The sequence below is a fragment of the Phyllostomus hastatus genome, unplaced genomic scaffold (assembly GCF_019186645.2).
Source record: "Phyllostomus hastatus isolate PE091 unplaced genomic scaffold, TTU_PhHast_1.1 phas_contig_244, whole genome shotgun sequence".
Taxonomy (NCBI): Eukaryota; Metazoa; Chordata; class Mammalia; order Chiroptera; family Phyllostomidae; genus Phyllostomus; species Phyllostomus hastatus.
In genome coordinates, this window is record NW_025333796.1 from 1062475 (window position 1) to 1080730 (window position 18256).

An 18256-nucleotide genomic window follows, 5' to 3' on the forward strand; every position below is an offset into this window, starting at 1 on the left:
GCCAACTGTTTCAGTATATCAAGTTGGAATAACAGAAGTTAACGTATAACAAAAGCAACTTAATTTCCATAAAATACTTGCTCCAATGACAGTTTCAGAGGAGGAGGAGGAGGAAGCAGAGTGCAGCCCTCGCTGGCCACGACCGCCAGGCGCAGGGCTGCACGGGGCAGGGGGCACAGGGCACGGTCCGCCGCCCCTCACCATGTGACGTGGGCATGTAGGGTCGGCACATGCTGCAGTCGAAACCGGCGTCTGCCACGCCTTCCACCTCCTCTTCCGTGTTCAGGTTCTGGCACGCCGCGTGCATCCATCTGCAAAGACCGAGTTTGTGCAGTCAGAACAGAATCTGGGAACGGTTTTCTTTTAACGGCAGGAGTTGGCAGCCTCCCAGCTCCCAGCCCCTGACCCTCAAACGCCCCCCTGCCTGAGCCAAGCTCCCCTCTTGCCCCAGCCCTGCCCACCCACCCACAAGAACGCCCGCGGCTGAGGCGGACCGGGAGTGGAGTCCTCGGAGGGAGGCAGGGCAGCCGTGTGCAGAGGCCGGGGTCACCGCAACGCTCCCACACTGCGGGCTCCGAGGCTCGCCCGGCAAGCCCACGGGAACTCAGCGATGCCCGGGGCACCGCGGCCCGAGCCCCATGCAGTGTGACCGCCGTGGAGAAGCCCAGCGCAGGAGCTGCTGGACAGAAACCGGGACAGGCAAGGAGCCACCCGGCCGCCGTACGGGGCAGCGCGGGCAGGGCCTCGAGGGGCTGCCATGGCTCGCACGGCGCTCACCGCTCACGGGGCGTGCCCTCTCATCCCCTCCCAAAGCACTGGACCGCGAAGCAGCGCGCCAACCACGCAGGGAGAGTGGGGGCTGGCGTCTCACACCCGCACTCTCACTGCCCAGAGCTTTAAGGGGAGAGTGAGAGGTTCTTTGTAAAATCCAACGAGACACTCTGAACCCCTCCTAGAGAAACGCATACATGCACGCCGTAACTCTGCCCCATCTGATTTCCAGGGGCTCATAAACCCCCAAGAAGCCCCAGGTTAAAAATCTTTTTGTCTGGAACTGAGACTACGGGAAACGCCCACAGGGTTCGTGCTGACTAGTAACCTGGGAAGCAGAAGCGCTGCTCCCTGAACGTAAGAACAATTTGTCCCCTGCCCCCACCCCGCCCCCCCCCAAGGGAGGGGAGAGCCCGCGGAGGGCGGGGCCGCGGCGGCGCGCCGTACCTGTCGCACTGCCTGCACTGCAGGATGAGGTCCTCCTCGCGGTAGCTGCGGCAGCAGGCGGGGCAGCAGGCCAGGCTGGCGCACGGGCCGCACTGCGTGTAGTTGTTCTGCCACTCGCACCGCAGCCCGGCCGACGTGGCCCCGCAGTGCCGGCACCACACACACCTGGAAGCCAACGCCCCCCAAGGTGCAACTTTACTTACGGATTCAGGTCCTGCAAACCGAGAAGCTACACATGCACAGAAGAGGGGGGAGACAACTGAACGCGTATCTGAAACACCTGACTAGCCGTCTGGACCATGGCAACTATGTATCATGCAATTAAGTGCATGTGGCCAACTTTTTAAATTGTTGTTCAAGTGCAGTTTTGTCTTTCACTCCCATCCCAGCCCACCCCCCGCCCCCATCGTATATCTAACTCTTTAAAACCACAGCAACGTGGGAGAGAACGAGCTGAGAGAGCGAGCAGCGTGGGAACCGTGACCCCGGAGTACCATTTGCACTTCCAGCCGCCCTTGGGCACGGTCTGCAAGGGCGGGTCCAGGCAGTAGGTGTGGTAGCTGATGTCACAGTCGTCGCACAGCAGGAGCCGCCCGGGGTCGGTGGCCTTCCCACAGGCCTCGCACACCGTGCACTCCAGGCACCGCCAGCCTTTGCTGAGGACCACTTTAGTGATCTGGAAAGAGACGGCTGGTCACGCGATCCGTGCATGCATGGCGGGCACGACGGCCGCACACACCACGCAGACGCACGCGGTGCCGAGGGGCCTGCACTCGGGAAGGAGGCCAGCAGCCAGCAGCTCCCGATCACTGACGGGGCCCACACGGGCGTGGGCCCACTCACGCGCTTCTGGGGGTCCACCTCTGGGCGGTGGTGCCTGCTCTAATACCCCCCTTGAGTCCATGCACCTACCCGGTGCTGTGGGTTTTATGTGCACTGTGTGGGTGTGGTGCCTGGATTTTACGGGAATGAAAAAACACTGCCCCATTACTGTTAACAGAAGATTTAGAATGGATCCACATAGTTTCGCCTCGGTATTTCATGAATTCATGCTTCTGAAACTCGGGAACACTGCAAAGGCACTTGTACATTAAAATCAATATAAAAATGTAAACACACACACACACACACAAAATAAACAAAAACAAAACCCAAACAAATGCCAAAACCGTGAGTTCCCGAGAACAATTTACGGTCTTGGAGGGTTTCGGCTGTGAAGCCGGGACGCTGGAAGTTCCCGTTCACGCCTCTGTTCACTCTCTCGGCCACCACATCTTGGATACTCTGAGAATTTCTACAAGAGTTTGAGGATCCCTCAACTTCTGGAAAATTCCTTAAAGCAGCCACATCATGTAACTATTAAGACTCTGAAACCAACGCAAAGACCTCACGAGACCAGAGTCCCCCACACAGACGGAGTGACGGAGGGCCTGCGCCGTGACAAAGGAACAAGCGATCGAGACGGCAGCACTCAGACCGTGATGAGGAAGGAAGTCTGGGAGTGCCCCAAGAGGAAATGCAGCCAACCTTGATTTCGGCAACCAGGGTCGGGAAGTTCCCAACTCTACAGGGATTCCTTTTCAAGGTCCACTTCTTAACCAAGTACACAAGTAACAGCGTGGAAGTCTAACACCTTTTAGACACCCAAGGACACAGATTTCCGTGCCCCGGTAACCCATCTAGTCAAGCCCCTTAAGGACGAGGGACAGAAGGAGGGTGCGCGCCAAGGAAGGGGGGCAGGGACCCGGGAAGCAGTGGCCCCGCAGACCACCTGCCAGAGGAGGCTCAGGATGACAGCTAGCGCGGGCCCTGCGCCGGACTGGAGAGAGAGTGCAGGGGGCAGGCGGCGCTCTCCCCGGAGACACGGGGAAGGGCCGGAACCGCCCGCTGTGCTGCGACCGAGCCCCCCAGGAGGTGCGGACAGACCCCACCACCAGCCAGCTGACGGGGAGTCGAGGATCATCGTCTCCTTCTCGCTGTTAGAGGCTCCGTGGAAAATAAAGAAGTTGCGCACACTGTTCTGATGTCAGCGAACACCCCTGGGCCGCACCCGGCCTGTACACTAGCGTAGGGGGTGCGAACAGTAGCAGGAGAACCCCATGGGGCGGCAGCCGGGAGAAGGCTCGGGTGTGTTTTAAGAGCCCAGGGTAGGGGGAGCAGGGCGGGGGGAGCAGCAGCCCCAAGCTCTTCGGGGGAGGGTCAGACAGCAGACCCCCTGGACCCGGCGGGGCACGGGGTCTGAACCTCACGGTGGGCCCGGGGCAGCGAGAGGCCAGCTGCGGGCAGACGTAGGCAGCAGGGTGTGCCCGAGGCCCAGGTCTGGGCGGCGGTCCCTGGTGCGACCGACAGACCAACGGGGAGACAGACCCCAGGTGTTTCTCCTCATTCTTGGCACATTCTCCCGTTTCTCAGAGACCCATGCGGTGACACCTCACAGCCAAACTCCCTGGGGACTTGGTCTGTGTTCGCTCTCGGATGCACCAAACCTGGTGGCTACGCCTCCGTCACCCCTGAGGACACTTCTGACTCCCAAACGCAGCTGTGCTGCCTGTGCGCATCTGACCGCTCCGCACGGTTTCAAGGTGCCAGCAGTGGCCCCACCCCCACCCCACCCCCAATCCCAGAGCTCTCCGGTTTAGCCCTAAGAGCTCTCTCAGGGGGGATGTCCCCTCCAGGACACGTCTGGGTGAGACACATGTGTGTCATGGTGTGGAAGCAAATCCACTCAGCTGCGATGGGGCGACTGGGACCAGGCCTCCCCCCGCGCCCCCCCCCCGCCCCATGGCAAAACACCGGAAGCCCAGACACAACCTGGGAAGTGCTTGTCGGCAGGCACGGGGCAGCCCCGCACTGCGGCCTGGGGAGCCGCGGCCGGGGAGGAGTGGACTGAGCACGGGGAGGCCTGCGGTCCTCGGCCTGTACACATGGCCCCGGCGCTGCCGAGGGTGGGAGAGCCCAGCGCAGCAGGCCGTCCCCGAGCTCAGAACACAGGACAGGCTCCCAAGAAGCAAGAGGCAGCCCGGACAGCTTTCCCTGGAGCCTCCAGCTGAACACCAAGCTGCACATCGAGGAAGCCAAGCAGAGACCCAGGACCGGGGGAACAGCTCTCGGGGGTGTGTCGGTGGGACAACCAACGACGAGAGCCCACGCGACAGTGGAAACATCCACGTCTCAGCCAGCCAGAGCGCGGACGGGCCCCGGTGGATGGGGAGCAGGAAGGCTGTGGCAGCCGCAACTAGGGTTCCCCTGGGGCCACAAGGGAGCCAGGAAGTGTGATCTGGGGAGCCCCGGCGGGCCCGGGAGGCGGGAACGATCCCCACAACAATCTAAGAGGCTGTCTGGGCCCCACCCGCCCACGCCGGCGGGGCTCTGCAGAGGCTACCACCTGACACACACGGCACCGTTACACTGGCACCACAAAGCTGTACCCGCTCTGTGTTTCAAAGGGGTCCCTGTGAATTTCTAAAATGAAATATTCATTACCAATCTGACAAAAATAAACAAATAAAACAAAATATTCAGTATTTGTCACCTTCACACACAAAACTCTGAAAGCAGCTCTAGGACAACACGCATAAGGCCGGCCCCGCACCAGGAAGGGTCTCGAGGGCGAGACCAGGGTGCCTGGAAGGGCGCCTCTCAAGGTGCTCGCGTGCCCGCGGGTACCTGCCGGCCGCAGCAGACTCCCCGCTTCGGGAAGGCGCACCCACACTCCCTGCAACGCACAACTGCAATGCACAGTGTCCACGTTCAACCGGAAATTACTAGGCGCTGACAAAGCAAGAAAGCATCTCCTAATGAGGAGAAAGACTAGTTAATCCAGTGAGAAATGCCAGATAAATATATACAAAGACTTGATGGGGAAAAAAACTTAAAAAAAGTTTAAAACTACAAGATGATGAAGTATAAAATGGACCTGAGATTAAAGAATACAATTACCGGAACCACCCACTGGACAGGCCTAGAGCAGGTCACACACTGCAGAGCAGCGTGAGTTTTGGGGAGTGCTCCAGAAACGACGCAGACTCAGTGCAGACGGAAGCAGAGTGTCAGCAATCCGGGGAAAATGTTACAGTTTCTCACACACGCTCACACACACACACACAAACCGGGGTTTTCCAGGAAGTGGGGTAGAGAGGAGAAAGAGAAAAAATTTCGAGAAACTAGGGCCACGACTGGCCCAAACTGATCAAAAACACCAGCGCCCGGACCCGAGCAGCCTGGCAGGACACCTGGCGCACCGCTGGAGGGCGCACCGCTGGAGGGCGCAGCAGGGGGAGCGGCTCTCACAGGCAGGAGGCAACAGGCAGCGGCCGAGCCCCAGGCCTCAGGAAGGAGCAGGGCAGTGTGTCTTTACATGGAGTGCCCGCACATCCACGTCTCACTGTCTCAAGACAACGGCAGATAATCACTACCATTTAAGACAATAGATCGTGGAGTGAATTTCCTCAGGGAACACTTAAAATGCAGTACTGCAAGCACCGCCACGTGGGTACCGTTATGCCAACAATATCTGATTCATCCGAAGACTCGGAAGCAGCGTACCACCCAAGTCAAACCCAACCCGGACGCGTCGCTGTGGAGTCGCTTACACGTGCGTGTATTTACCTTAATACTGACGCAGTACGGGTGGTAACACTGGCCACACTGAGAGCAGGCGAGCAACCTCCCCTCTGCTCCTTGGCCGAAACTGCCACAGACCACACACATGTCCTGAAATTAAGTACATGTGAACATACGTTAATTTTTTTTTTTAGATTTTATTTATTTTTAGAGGGGGGGGAAGGGAGGGAGAGAAATATCAGTGTTTGAGAGAAACACTGATTGGTTGTCTCTCACAGGCCCCCCACCCCCAACCAGGGACCTGGCCCACAACCCAGGCACGTGCCCTGACTGGGAATTGAACCAGCGACCCTTCAGTTCGCAGGCCGGCGCTCAACCCACTGAGCCACATCAGCCAGAGCACAAGAACATGTTTCAAACGGGGCCCTCAGCTAAGAATGTACCAATGTGCTGATTCAGTAATTTTTAAAAAGTACCTTCTTAGTTTATACAACTTTAGAGCTAAACATCAGAAAACCTCAGTGCACACAAGCTAAAGCAGAAACGGGCCAGGGGGGAGTCAGAAGTGGAAAAGCACAAGTAACTAAGCTCAGACCTGATGCAAAGTGAACTTGTCACTGCTGGAGAACAACACAACCGTATTGTGCATGGAGTTTTCCTCTTCATCCTTATTCGATGAAACATCGGCAGCAGACACCTACAAAAGGCAAAAGAGAGGATCACAGCCGCGCACAGCTCGCCCCAGGAGCGCCAAGCAGCTTCAGCACACCAACAAGCCAACTGACGCAATTCACCGCATCCGCCGACCCCCCACAGGATCACCTGCACAAATGCAGGGAAGGCAGCTCAAGGCTCACGTGGCATTCAGAGGTGCGGGCGGGTGTGTGTGTGTTCACGCGATGATGATGGCATGGCTCTCAAGGGTGTGCCAGAACCTCCAAAAGTGTACACTCCTGACATGTGCATTTAGGTCAATTTACCTCAATAAGCCTGTTCATTTGGGGGGGGGGGCACAGGGACGGACCTGTCTTCTTAAAAAAAGGACCGGAATCCCTATTTCCTTTAGTAATAAAAGTAAACAATCCCAACTGTCCCCTCAACTTGCCAAATACAGTTTTTATTCATAATGTGTCAAGGAGCAAACATTTGCCATCTTACAATCTATGAAAGATGGTCATGAAACCCTCCACACTAATGTGTAATGTCTCTAGTTTCTCCTGCAAACCCCTTTCAACACTGAGAGCCGCTACAACCAGAAACTTGGAATGCTAAGAGGATTTTTTTTCAAATAAACAAGAATAGGACAGGCGTTTGCCCCTTTTCTAAATAAAAGAAAATGCATTACATTTGGGTTTGGGAGAGGGCTGATATAGGAGGCACAGAGTCCAATGGGAAGGCAAAAGAAAAAGATAAGTAGAAAACCTAACCAAAAGTGTTTGGTTTTCTTTAAAGCAAAGTAGAGATCTAGTAAAACAAAAATTTTACCATCCAAAAAATAACCTGCCACCCATGAGGGCACCATGGTCAGCAGGAATGACAAGGAGGCGCGACTTACCCCGGGCAGCATGACCGCCCCTACGCCGCTCTTCAACTTGGACCGGCCTCTGCCGCCACGGCCGGCCAGCCCCGCGCCCCGCGGCCTCCGCTTCCCGGGGAAGCCTGACCCACGGCCCTACGCAACAGAGAAGGAAAAGTCAGCGTTCTGAGCAAGCCCCAAAGCATCTGAAACCCACAGTGAGGTCCAACATCTTACGGAATGTTACACAAATAGCTGCTTCTTGCTTTTATCCAGATCAGATACATACTGAGACAAGGTTATTATCTGTGTCTTTCAACATGTATTCTGCAACTTAAAAACACTGCACATACATATGGGATGCCTGTAACCTAGAACCAAACTTTGAGTCCGGGGTCGTGGGCGCCCTGCACCAGCAAACCCTGGCCTGATCGGGTGGCGAGGACACCCACGGCCCACCTGGGCACCCCCACGTGTTCAACACATGGGAGGATAAGCAACAACTCGGGCAACCCGGTCTCTCGGCAGCTCCGGGAAGAGCCGACACGGCTGGAGTACTTCCTGTGGGCGGCTCTACGCTCCCTGCCCTCTCCACAGTCCTGCCGGGTCAGTCCTGTTTGATCACCCGCTTTAAGGGGTACCTTCTCCAAAGTCGGGGAGCTGCCTAGTCTGGGCCTTAACCACTGTCCGAACTGCTCCGTTGCATGAGAGCGGAGTTTTGCTATTACCCAGCAGCATTTCTCCTCACCATTAACACTGTCAACTTTGCTTATTATTTGACAGTTGTCTGTATTAACCGGGCGTGTGCCTCATTCTACCCTAGTAATGAGAGGGCAATTTATTTATAGATAGGAAAACTGGTAAAAGGCCAGCTCTGAATCATCTAAATAATTACTTAAAACAAAGATAATGTATCTGAATTTTTAACCAACACAAGAAGACTCTATAGGAAAACATTAAATTCCCCGACATTTTAATAAATATGCACTGGGGTTATTTGTAGTGGTTTTTTTTTTTACTGTTTTACTCAGACTTATTTATTACTACCTCAAAAAAACCATGGCATCTACATATCCTTACACATTTTAAATTATTAAAATTACTCAAGAAAATCCTTTGGCACTCTTTCCCTAACGAGTTACAGTATGTCTTATGTTCAACCAAGGTCGCTAACCACAATCTTGGGTGCTGAACTCTGCCCCCCGTCCGGCAGAATGGTTTCCGGGTCAGGACCACACGGTGAGCAGACAGACAGTCACACGTGAATAAGGGGACTGAAGAGACCGTCTCCCCTCCGTGCTGACACACACAGCCACCTTCCCGCTCTCCTCTCCTCTCCTTTCCTCTCCTCTCCTCTCCTGCCGTCCTTCCGCTCTCCCGAGCCTCCCTGACGCGGGGCCCTGTAAGGCTGAACTGGGTAGTTTCTCCTTGTTTTCATTTTGTTAACAGGTATTCAAGACTTTGTAAAAGTCGGTGATTACATCCAGACTATAATCATCTCACAATCTGGTTTTCCTCAGCATTCAATGACAAAGATAAGTGAAAACTGGTGGTGTCTGCTTCAAAACTCTCAAAGAAGTCATCTTTTACACTCTTACAGATTTATACTCTCCACACCGTGCACGGCATCAGTATGTTGTGCACGTTCCTCCAATGGGGACAGAAAATAAGGAGGTGGCATCTGTAACTCCTTCGACACTCTTGATTAGTCTACATTAAACATCCTCATTCCAGAATTACACTAACTGCGCAAAATGAAGAAAAACTGTGCTCTCTAGTCAGTAAAATCTTTTCAACTTTTCAGATGATTAACACTCTTCACGTTTGGTTTTCACCCTTCCAAACGCCTCAGACCTGGTGGCTCACATCAAGGACTAACAGCACCCCGCCCCTGCGAGGTGGGACCAGAGGCCCTGCAATTCAGAGGTCAGCAGACAAGGGCATCTGCTGCGACCCCGGGGTTTCTTCCCAGGGCACTAGTGCGTCCACAGCTCAGTGGGGTTTTTCTTTTGTTCTTTTCTAAGCTACAAAATTTTATGGTATCATGAATACATAACCAAGCCCTTAATTACTCCACAGCCTGCATGACAAGGATTTCCCCCCATACTGTTAATTACCACATAAAAGGAAGCAACCATTAAAAAAGGGCATTAAAAATTTACACTGAAAAGCAGGCATGTAAAACTGCAATTTAATTTCCCCCTGATCCAGACTGTTAAATGCAAGCATGTTGCTTCTTCATATTAAAAATTTTAGGTTAAAAACGTGGCTCTCAAAGCTGAACTGTTTAGGAGAGGTTCCATTCCAACTTCTACTCAGCTAGACCCAGAAAGAAACGACACATGAATGTAAATGCAATTTTATTTACCACTTTGATGCTCCAAATGGCACTGCCAGGAAGCTGCCTGGGTTTAAAAATTTCCCGACCTTCTGAAATGTCTGGGGCCCAGGAAGGTGGGCTCACTGTATTATGGGTGCTCCAAGCCCCCTAGGATATGGCAGGTGAGAAAATAGATGTGTAAAACGCAGCAACGTAAAATGTCAAAGCCAGCAACTAAGGAATTTTAGAACAGCAAAAACAAATGCAGACGTGTGGAAATTTAGGACAAATTGCTTCCAGTTAAAAAAAAATAAAGTTAGCACTTACAGTGGCGTTATACTTAAACATTTGCACCTACAATTTACATTAAATGTTTTTATTCTCGTTGAAACACCGAAACTTTAAAAATTAAGGATTATGACACCAACAATGACTCATGAACTACAATTATAACACCAAATATAAACAAAAGCCCATCAAACTAAAATTGTAAGAAACTCTTCAGGGAGTACTTTCTTCTAGCAACTACCCCTCCGCTGGAAAGGAGAATGGGCAACTTTAGAGAACGCTACGTACACCCACTGCTACGAGCAACCAATCCAGCAGGCCAAACGTGCGATCAGAAACGTGAGCGATCGATAGATACACTCGCTTTCCACTGTGGAACTTAGTGACTGCGTGACCTTCAGATGCAAACGCCACTGAAGTCTGAGCGTTTGACTTTACTGCTCCTTCAGTGTCCTGGCCGGTGGTTTTGGTTTTCAGTTAGGGGACGACAGATGCAGATTATGTCCAAGGGATTAATTTGGGAAGCAAAAAATGTTAAAGCAATTGTCCTAAATTTGCAAATTACAATGCCTAAAGTACTCGATTATTTATACGAGAAACAGTATTTTATATTAAAACAGCTAAAATAAAACTGTAACATTTTACTTCCAAGTGGACCACACCAAGCAGTCACCTGCGCTAATCAGGTGAAGACACTACGCGGCATGAAGAAAAACGTTTACTCCACATAGATAACATTTCAAAGGAAAACACAAAACAAATGTCAAACAATAAAGAACCCATTTGGAATTATGTAATTCAAGAGTGCACACTATAAATGTTACCAATTAAATGACTAAAACTTAATATGAGAAACACGGTACTTACCAGGTTTCCAGAGTATCATCAAACCAACATGCAGTGGCCTATTAATCGTATAAAAATACCACTGGGATTTTACATAATCAACCAAAAAGCAGCGCTTAACTACCCTTCGTGGAGCAGACATTAACGGAGTGACAGTAATTAAGGAAAACCGCGCAAGGGAGAGACCGGCTGCACTTGGACGCGGCCTGCCTACCCTCGCCAAGCTCAGCTGGTGGGTGTGAGGGGTTCACTCTGCTCCCACAAGGACCGGCTGCAGGTACCCGTCTCCTTTCCTACTGTAACGCCCAGGGTCTTCGGTGGCCTCTTTGCCACGGAAAGTCCTTCCTCCATTCTTCTTTTACTCCAACTCCCAACACCCACATACGGCTCTGCGGGGCTCAGAGCAGCACCCTCGCCCCACTCCACCCCACCCCACCCCACCCCGAACTCGGTCCTTCCCGCTGCCCTTCCTCGGCCTCCACGCCAGCTCTTCCTCCCCCTGCCTGGACACCCCCCCATATCCAGTCTCGCCCCAAACGGGACTGTCTGCAGTGAGGGCGGTAAACACCCCCTTGGTTTATCACCCCCGAATTCACGTTCTGAGAGCACCGAGTCGGCCAGATTTTCAACTTCCTTTGGAGCGGTTCCATTTTCTCACATACAGCTGCCCAGGTCTGCCGAGTCCAGCCCCTCCCTCAGCCCGTCCAGTCTCCTCATCTGACCAGTCTCCCCATCTGACCCGCCCTTGGAAGTAAGTGGACCGGGAGGCACCGAGGCACTCCCTTGCCCCTCCCTCTCCAATCCTCCGCCCGGCCCTTCCTTCGCTGCACACCGCGCGTGCTCATCATGTTACCCTCCAGTCCTGTCTCCGTCACTCGGCTTCTCCCCACCCCCATCCTGGGCTGCCAGCACCACGCCCGCCTGGCCTGCGCCAGCAGGCCTGCGCGTCCTCCAGCCTTACTCCAGGCTGTGGCCAGGCCAGACCGACTTCTCCAAAATGGAACTGTGAGCAGGCCAGCTGCCGCCGTTTTAAACGCCCACCCCCCAGATCTCAGTGCACTTCAGGCCGACCTCGCCGCCACGCCCCCCTGCTGCTGGTGCGCCCTCGTCCTTCGAACCCGCCGGGCTCCTCCCCGGGCAGAGCGAGTCCTGCGGGCTGAGAACGACTCCAGCTCTCCGGTGGACGGCTAACTCTTCCGATCCCTCAGGTGTGCCCCTACACTACCTGCTCATCACAGAGGCCCACCCTCGGCGCTCGGGGAGGCATCGTCTCCCTCGCCACGCTTTCCGCACCTTCTCGCCGATCCCAGTCTGGGCTCACACGTTTTGTTGTTCATAACTATGTACCGGCGCAGTGCGGGGGCGAGAGGGGTCTGGGCGCACCCCAGTGTCCCCACTGGTTTCTCCCTAAGCATGCCTGGCTGTAACGTCCACCTGACATTCCTTCCGGTAGATCGGTAATGTTCGGTCAGTAGGCAGTCCTTAAAACATGCCATAAAACGTTGTATTTGAAGATAATGTTACGTTATTCATCATAATTTAAAAGTTAGCTTTGATGCCAAAACTCCATCTCATTTTAAAAAGCGTTCATACTTCATAAAATATGGATGGGCAAAGTGAAGGGTTCTATAGATCAAAATGTTTGGATGTCATTTCAGGGATAATTAGAAAGCCACTCAGCCGCTATGAAGAACTTATATAATAAAAGCTGGGGTAATTACATTATGAATTTTAATAAGTGTATTATCAAGCGACACTGGAAGATGAATTGTGTGCAATTTTATAGGAACAGAAGAAAAATTATGATACACTTAGATATTTTGACAAAGGAGAAATTACCTAATATATTCTTTAGACCTTAAAACTAAAAATACAGCTGTAATTACTAACTTTAGTTATAAATTTTCCTTCAGATCTCATCTTAGATCAAAGACAACACAGACCGTTCACAGGAAGTTGGCGCCCCCTTTTGACTGCAACATGGTTTACACCATCGTTGCACTCGAGCTTACACTGAATTTACTGACTACACGTGTATTTAATTGCTGCCATTGGAGCATGAGCTTGATGAGAAGATACCATGCTCTTCCTGTTCACTGCTACATTAATCATTCTGTTTAGCATTTATTGAACATATTTTCCTTCTACTGAGCATTCAGTACCTATTCTGCACACATAAATGTATCAATAAACCCTGTAGTATGATATGAAACATACTAATTCACCCATCAGGTACAGCCTGGAATCTTTCATTTCCTCACCAATAAAAAAATTTCACAATCTACCCAGTGCACTGTTACTCTTTACCGAGTATCTACAAAATGAATTAAAAGAAAAAGGATTCAAAACACAGACAGCAGGAGTCTAAGTTGTAAAGAAAGATACTAGGCTGAAAATATAGTGATTTGTTGCTACAACTAATGGTTCTGTTATAATTTAAAATGTGTCCCAAGATCACCTGGAAGAAGAAGAAGATTTCTGTTCCAGTCCTTAAAATACTGGAGGAACAGCAACATCTTCAGTTTATCAATTGTACATTTGTTCAGTATGTGTTTTAATTTCATCAATATTTCTGGAACTCGAGTTTTCCCATTTAAAAAAATGCTCTGCCTTGCACTGTCCGTGAAGGCAGCTCATCTAAGACCAGATCTGGAACACTCAGCAGGACAAGTGAATGGAAAGCGTCTCACCCATCACGTTCACGCAGCTCCAATGCGAAAAGGCACGGGGTTAGGTAAGACACTGAAATTCCCTGGGCCGCCTCCTGTCGGTGACTGGGGTGACTGGGGACCCTGCAGCTCAGACCCAGGGCTGCGTGCGCCCGCTGGGCGGCCCCAGCTGCCCTCCCGCCGCCAACTCCGCCTCTAGAAGGCGTGGTCTCACCCCTCAATTGAAAGCTTTCAGCTTTTGTTTCTAATTAAAGTGTTTGCTTCACTTCTACGTGAATTCCTGGAAAAGCCCAGGTAGTACTCGAGTACGGTTAAGATAAAGATGGGACCATTATGAAACAGAATTTTAGTGGATGATACACACAGCTCTTCGGTCAGGATGGCATCCGCTCCACTGGTGAGGACCGCAGAGCCGATGACATTCAACAGAACACGGAAACAACAGTGACACCAACTATTAAAAAAAGATGGAAGCCAAAGAATCTTCCTTAATCACAAGAACGGCTACAAAAATCCATCTCATCTCATAGCCAGTCCCCGTGGCCAAGAATATGTAAAATACTAAATAAAACCAAACATATAAAGCGGGAAAGCCTAACATTAAGTCAACTCATGTAACAGAGCAGCCGACGTCTGGACTCCCAACACGCGGACGTGCGAGCTCCTCTTTGGGTGTCTCCCGACCCCAGCACCTCGGCAGGGACTTGCACCGGGGAAGCGCTGCCGTGCCCTGGGCAAGGCACCCTCTGCGCGGGCGCGGCCCAGTGCGGCCAGCGGCCGGGGCTCGCCAGGCTCAGGGTGCTGGCCGCTGGCTGCACAACCACACCCAAGAGAACGGGGCAGTGAGACATGCCTGCGGGACGTTGGTGAGACTAGTGCAGGGTGTGAGGGCAAGTGCGACGTGACAGCTGCCCGGGGAGCAGGGCCCCCCCAGGACGGGGGGTGACAGAGCACTGGGCAGAAGTAATGATAGCAAGTAACAGGACACGGCTCCTGTAAAATGAGATAAACCTGGGGAAAAAAAAACAGAAACAAACCAAACACACACACGTTTGGAACACAGGTCAACAGAAAAATAATCCTAATGGTTTCTTAGTTGGGAGAGAAAGTCTCTCAATGAGGAGAAGTACTGTAAAATTTAACAGGAGCAGGTATGATGAAATTATGCTTAAAGAATGCAAATTATCTAAACCAAAATTAAATTTGAGAACCAAATTTCCATTGCTAAAATCTTTTCAGAGCCAAAACTACATAATTATTATATAACCATTCAAAAAAGAAAAAAAAAAAACACTAAAAGACTAAGGAGCAGGAAAACTAGTTTGGAAATAAAAAAATCTCCCTTGGTGTAACTGTAACCCGCTGTCTTCAGAGAATGAAAATATATCTGGACGTTATTTGGATGAGACTAATTCTCACACTAAGTTAAAATATAATTTTATTCTTCTACTGATCTTACAACTCCACAATTGGATGGTCAAGATATTTTTCCTATAAAAAGTCAGACTTTTAATTTAAGTCATGAGACACGAAACTCCAAACTACTATTTGTGACTGCACTGTTTGGTATCTGGCCATCTTATAAAGACTTCAAAACGTAGGAATCTTGTGGAACACACCCATTTTAGGTACAGTGTCTTCACTTCGCAAGCAGCTTCCCTTAAATCCCAATTAAAAACAACTGCCACTCACCCTCAAGGGGTAAAACCCACACTGCCTGCCTGAAACAATCCCAGGAGGAAGTTCCTTTACGACTAAAGATCAACAACACAATCCTAAGGTTTGTGCTGAAACCACTGATGCAAGTCCTCCCTTGAAATGCTACACCACTAAACCTGAAGCTGTACTTTTGTGAAGGCTTTATTGTTACTGTCTGTGGCAGAGAACTAAAAAAAAAAAGAAATTGCGTTCTATTAGAAACTATCATCACACAGGTTCCATCTGTGGGTCACAACAGAGCTGAAATGCCAAATGAGATTATTTCAAGTTTCGGTCTTCAAACAGCATTTAAAAAAAAAAAAAAAAAGCCCAAACAACCAAAGTCAGCACCACGTGCACACTCTGCCTGACGACAGAAAACAGCGCCCCCAAACCCAAGCCACACGTGCACCCGCCGTCCCGGAGGCGCGCCCACGTCACCGCGCCTGCCCTACCTGTCTGGACCGAGGTCTGCCGGGAGAGAATTTCCTTTTGGTGATAGCTGGTTTGCCCATGCCGATTTTTGGAGTGACGGGGAAGTACGTGGTGGGCATGATGCCACCCACAGAGGCGCTGAGCTCGGAAGGGTAGCCGTGCAGCAGGTCGTGGGAGGGCAAGTCCGTGGGGCGGGCCGGGGGGGAAGACACGCGGGCCTTGCTTCTGTCCGCTGCCGGGGGAGCCGCTGGCTCCGGCTCCCGCGGCGGCTTCGCAGACTTGTCTCGGCATAAACCACCCTTCACGCAGCTCTCGGCTGCAGGAGTCGTTTCAAAGTCCATAAAGGCAGTGGAAGATTCGGGATTTTCTTTCCTTTCTGTTTCTTCTTGTACCCTCTCCACAGGTGACTGTTTCTCAGGACATACAGAAGAACTCTCCTCACTCGGGCACACTCGGGTGTCGGGAGGAACGGTGACAGGGTCGATGACCGCTTTTGGAGGCCTGGGCTCTCCGGCGGAGGCCACTGGGCCAGGGTCCTCTAACGGCTGACGCTCCTCTCGCACGGTGACCGGGTGCGCAGGGACTCGGGCGTTTTCTGTCACCTCCATTTTGTTTTCATTTCGATCTTCATCACAAATAACTGTTGCTTTAGAAGACATTTCCATTTGGTAATTATCAACTGCATGTGAAATCTGATTTTCCAATTCAGGATGCACTTTTTTATCTTGAGATGATTCTGTAAAATTTGAAATATTTGTTATGTTAACGTACACGCAAATTTTTAAATTTCTAATCATGAGTAGGTGTAAGACATTAATGCATTAAATGTCTGTGACTTCGTGTCTTAAGAATAATCGGCTTAAAAAATAAAATAATAATCGGCTTAGAGAAATCAGTCACAGATCAGACCCCAAAACCTTAAAACCACCTAAACAGGATCAACCGAGTGTAAGAATATTAAAATACAATTTCTAGTATAATGCTATCACATGGACAGGATGCTTTGTAATTTGAGACCTTACAAAGCATTCAACATCTCGTGGGTGGAGTCGGTCACTTAACAGCAGGCTCACAGGCCCAGCGGGTGACCCCACGCGCCCCACCACGTGGGACGCGAGGCAACTCCCGAGCCGCATCAACAGAGATGCCCGTTTCCTCGTTTACAATGCACCGCGGGCCTGGAAGCCGTCTAGTTCTCACAGCGCAGCCAACTCCCCCTGCTCATTCCCACCTTGCTGGAAGACCATGTAGCCGAGGATACGGAAAAAACACCAAAGAACGGGTCGGTGGTACCCCGTATTTTTAAGCACAAAAATGCTTCAAAAAGGCTTTGCGTGGAACTGAACACACGCGAAGAGGAAACACGTGAAGGTCTGACGCCCGAAGCATCGTCACGGGAGCGACACCGATGACACGGGTCCTGGTGCGGCAGGGAGCCGGGCCCCGCTGCTGGACGGCCGACGGCCTCGGGTCACCCTGGCAGGGGCAGCGCGTCCCGTGCGCACACCCGGCGTGCCCCCGCCACCCTGCACAGGGCGGGCGCGGCGAGGAGGGCCCGCAAACACGCGGCCCCCACTCCTGTCCGCGGCTGCGCTCACACCGCGACGCGAACCCGCCCCAGGGAGGGACGTGCGACCCGGCAGCTCCTCGCAGAGACGGCAGCCTTCAGAGCCCCACGGCCAGTTCCGTGCAGGAAAGGGGTCCCTGACCCGAGAGAGTTCCTTGCTCTGACGGGTAGGTAAGCGACCACTAAAAAGGCCCTCAGACACCACCACCAAGGGACAGAGACACGGCGGGCGCTGCTTACCGGACACGCGGAGGCCACGCGCGTGGAGGCCTTCCGGAGGCTCGCTCTGCGGCTGCTCCCCGGCGCGCACCTGCAGGGCTGTGAACACACACTCATGGGGCCTCGGGCGGCAGAGCTCCCTGCCCCCGCTCCCTCCGCGGCCATTTCGGCAGGACGCTTGTCCTGCCGCCGCGGCCGTTTCCCACGTGAGCACAGAACACAATGCTGTTACTTATCAGTGCACTGGGAGTGAGGGTGGGCATGAAAAAGAATTAGGGTTCTGATTATGCACTGTGATTAGGCTTGTAACAGCTTTGTCTTATTTTTCTTCACTTGACACACCTTTTAATCAAGTTGTTAAATATAAGGAATCTCAAAAAAAAAAATCTGAGACTTTTTATGTATGTTCAACCTGTGACACACACAATTTCCCAGAGCCAGAGGCACCCACTGTTAGCTTCAGTGAGTAGATTCCCCCCCACCTGTCTCTCGTTAACTTCAGACGCTCACGTAAAGCAACAGCTTCTTATCAATATTGCAAAAAGCTTAATTGAAACAACTGAAGTAACCCTCGACAGGACTGTTAAGACGATCAAAAATGAACCTCTCATTATCCCAGCAGGAAGCACCTCACAGTCAGCACCGGCTCTAGTCAGTAATTACAAGTATCAGCAGAGGAGAAGAAAAGAACAAATTACTTTCTAATGAAAATCACTTGATGTGTAAACAAAGTGTTTACTTGTGATTAGGTGTCGATTACAGCGGAACCGCAAACACACACGTGCCCTTTCCCCCACTGGATGGTCTTAGGTTTTATTCTAGTAAATTTCCCGGGTACTGCGTACATCTTGGCTCATTTTTGTTTAGGACACTAACATTTTAGCAGACACTGGCGCACTCGCTGTGCACACATGCTC

The 18256-nt window shown here is 51.7% G+C and overlaps 1 protein-coding gene across 1 annotated transcript in view; it reads right to left on the minus strand.

Moving 5' to 3' along the window:
• KMT2C (lysine methyltransferase 2C) overlaps positions 1-18256 on the minus strand; it is a 206699-nt gene that overhangs the window by 64199 nt on the left and 124244 nt on the right. Inside the window, 9 exon segments of the mRNA XM_045837738.1 lie at positions 202-311; positions 1219-1383; positions 1713-1894; positions 5827-5931; positions 6377-6478; positions 7337-7453; positions 9666-9785; positions 15574-16289; positions 17361-17438. Of these exon segments, the coding sequence (XP_045693694.1) occupies positions 202-311; positions 1219-1383; positions 1713-1894; positions 5827-5931; positions 6377-6478; positions 7337-7453; positions 9666-9785; positions 15574-16289; positions 17361-17438 (1695 nt within the window).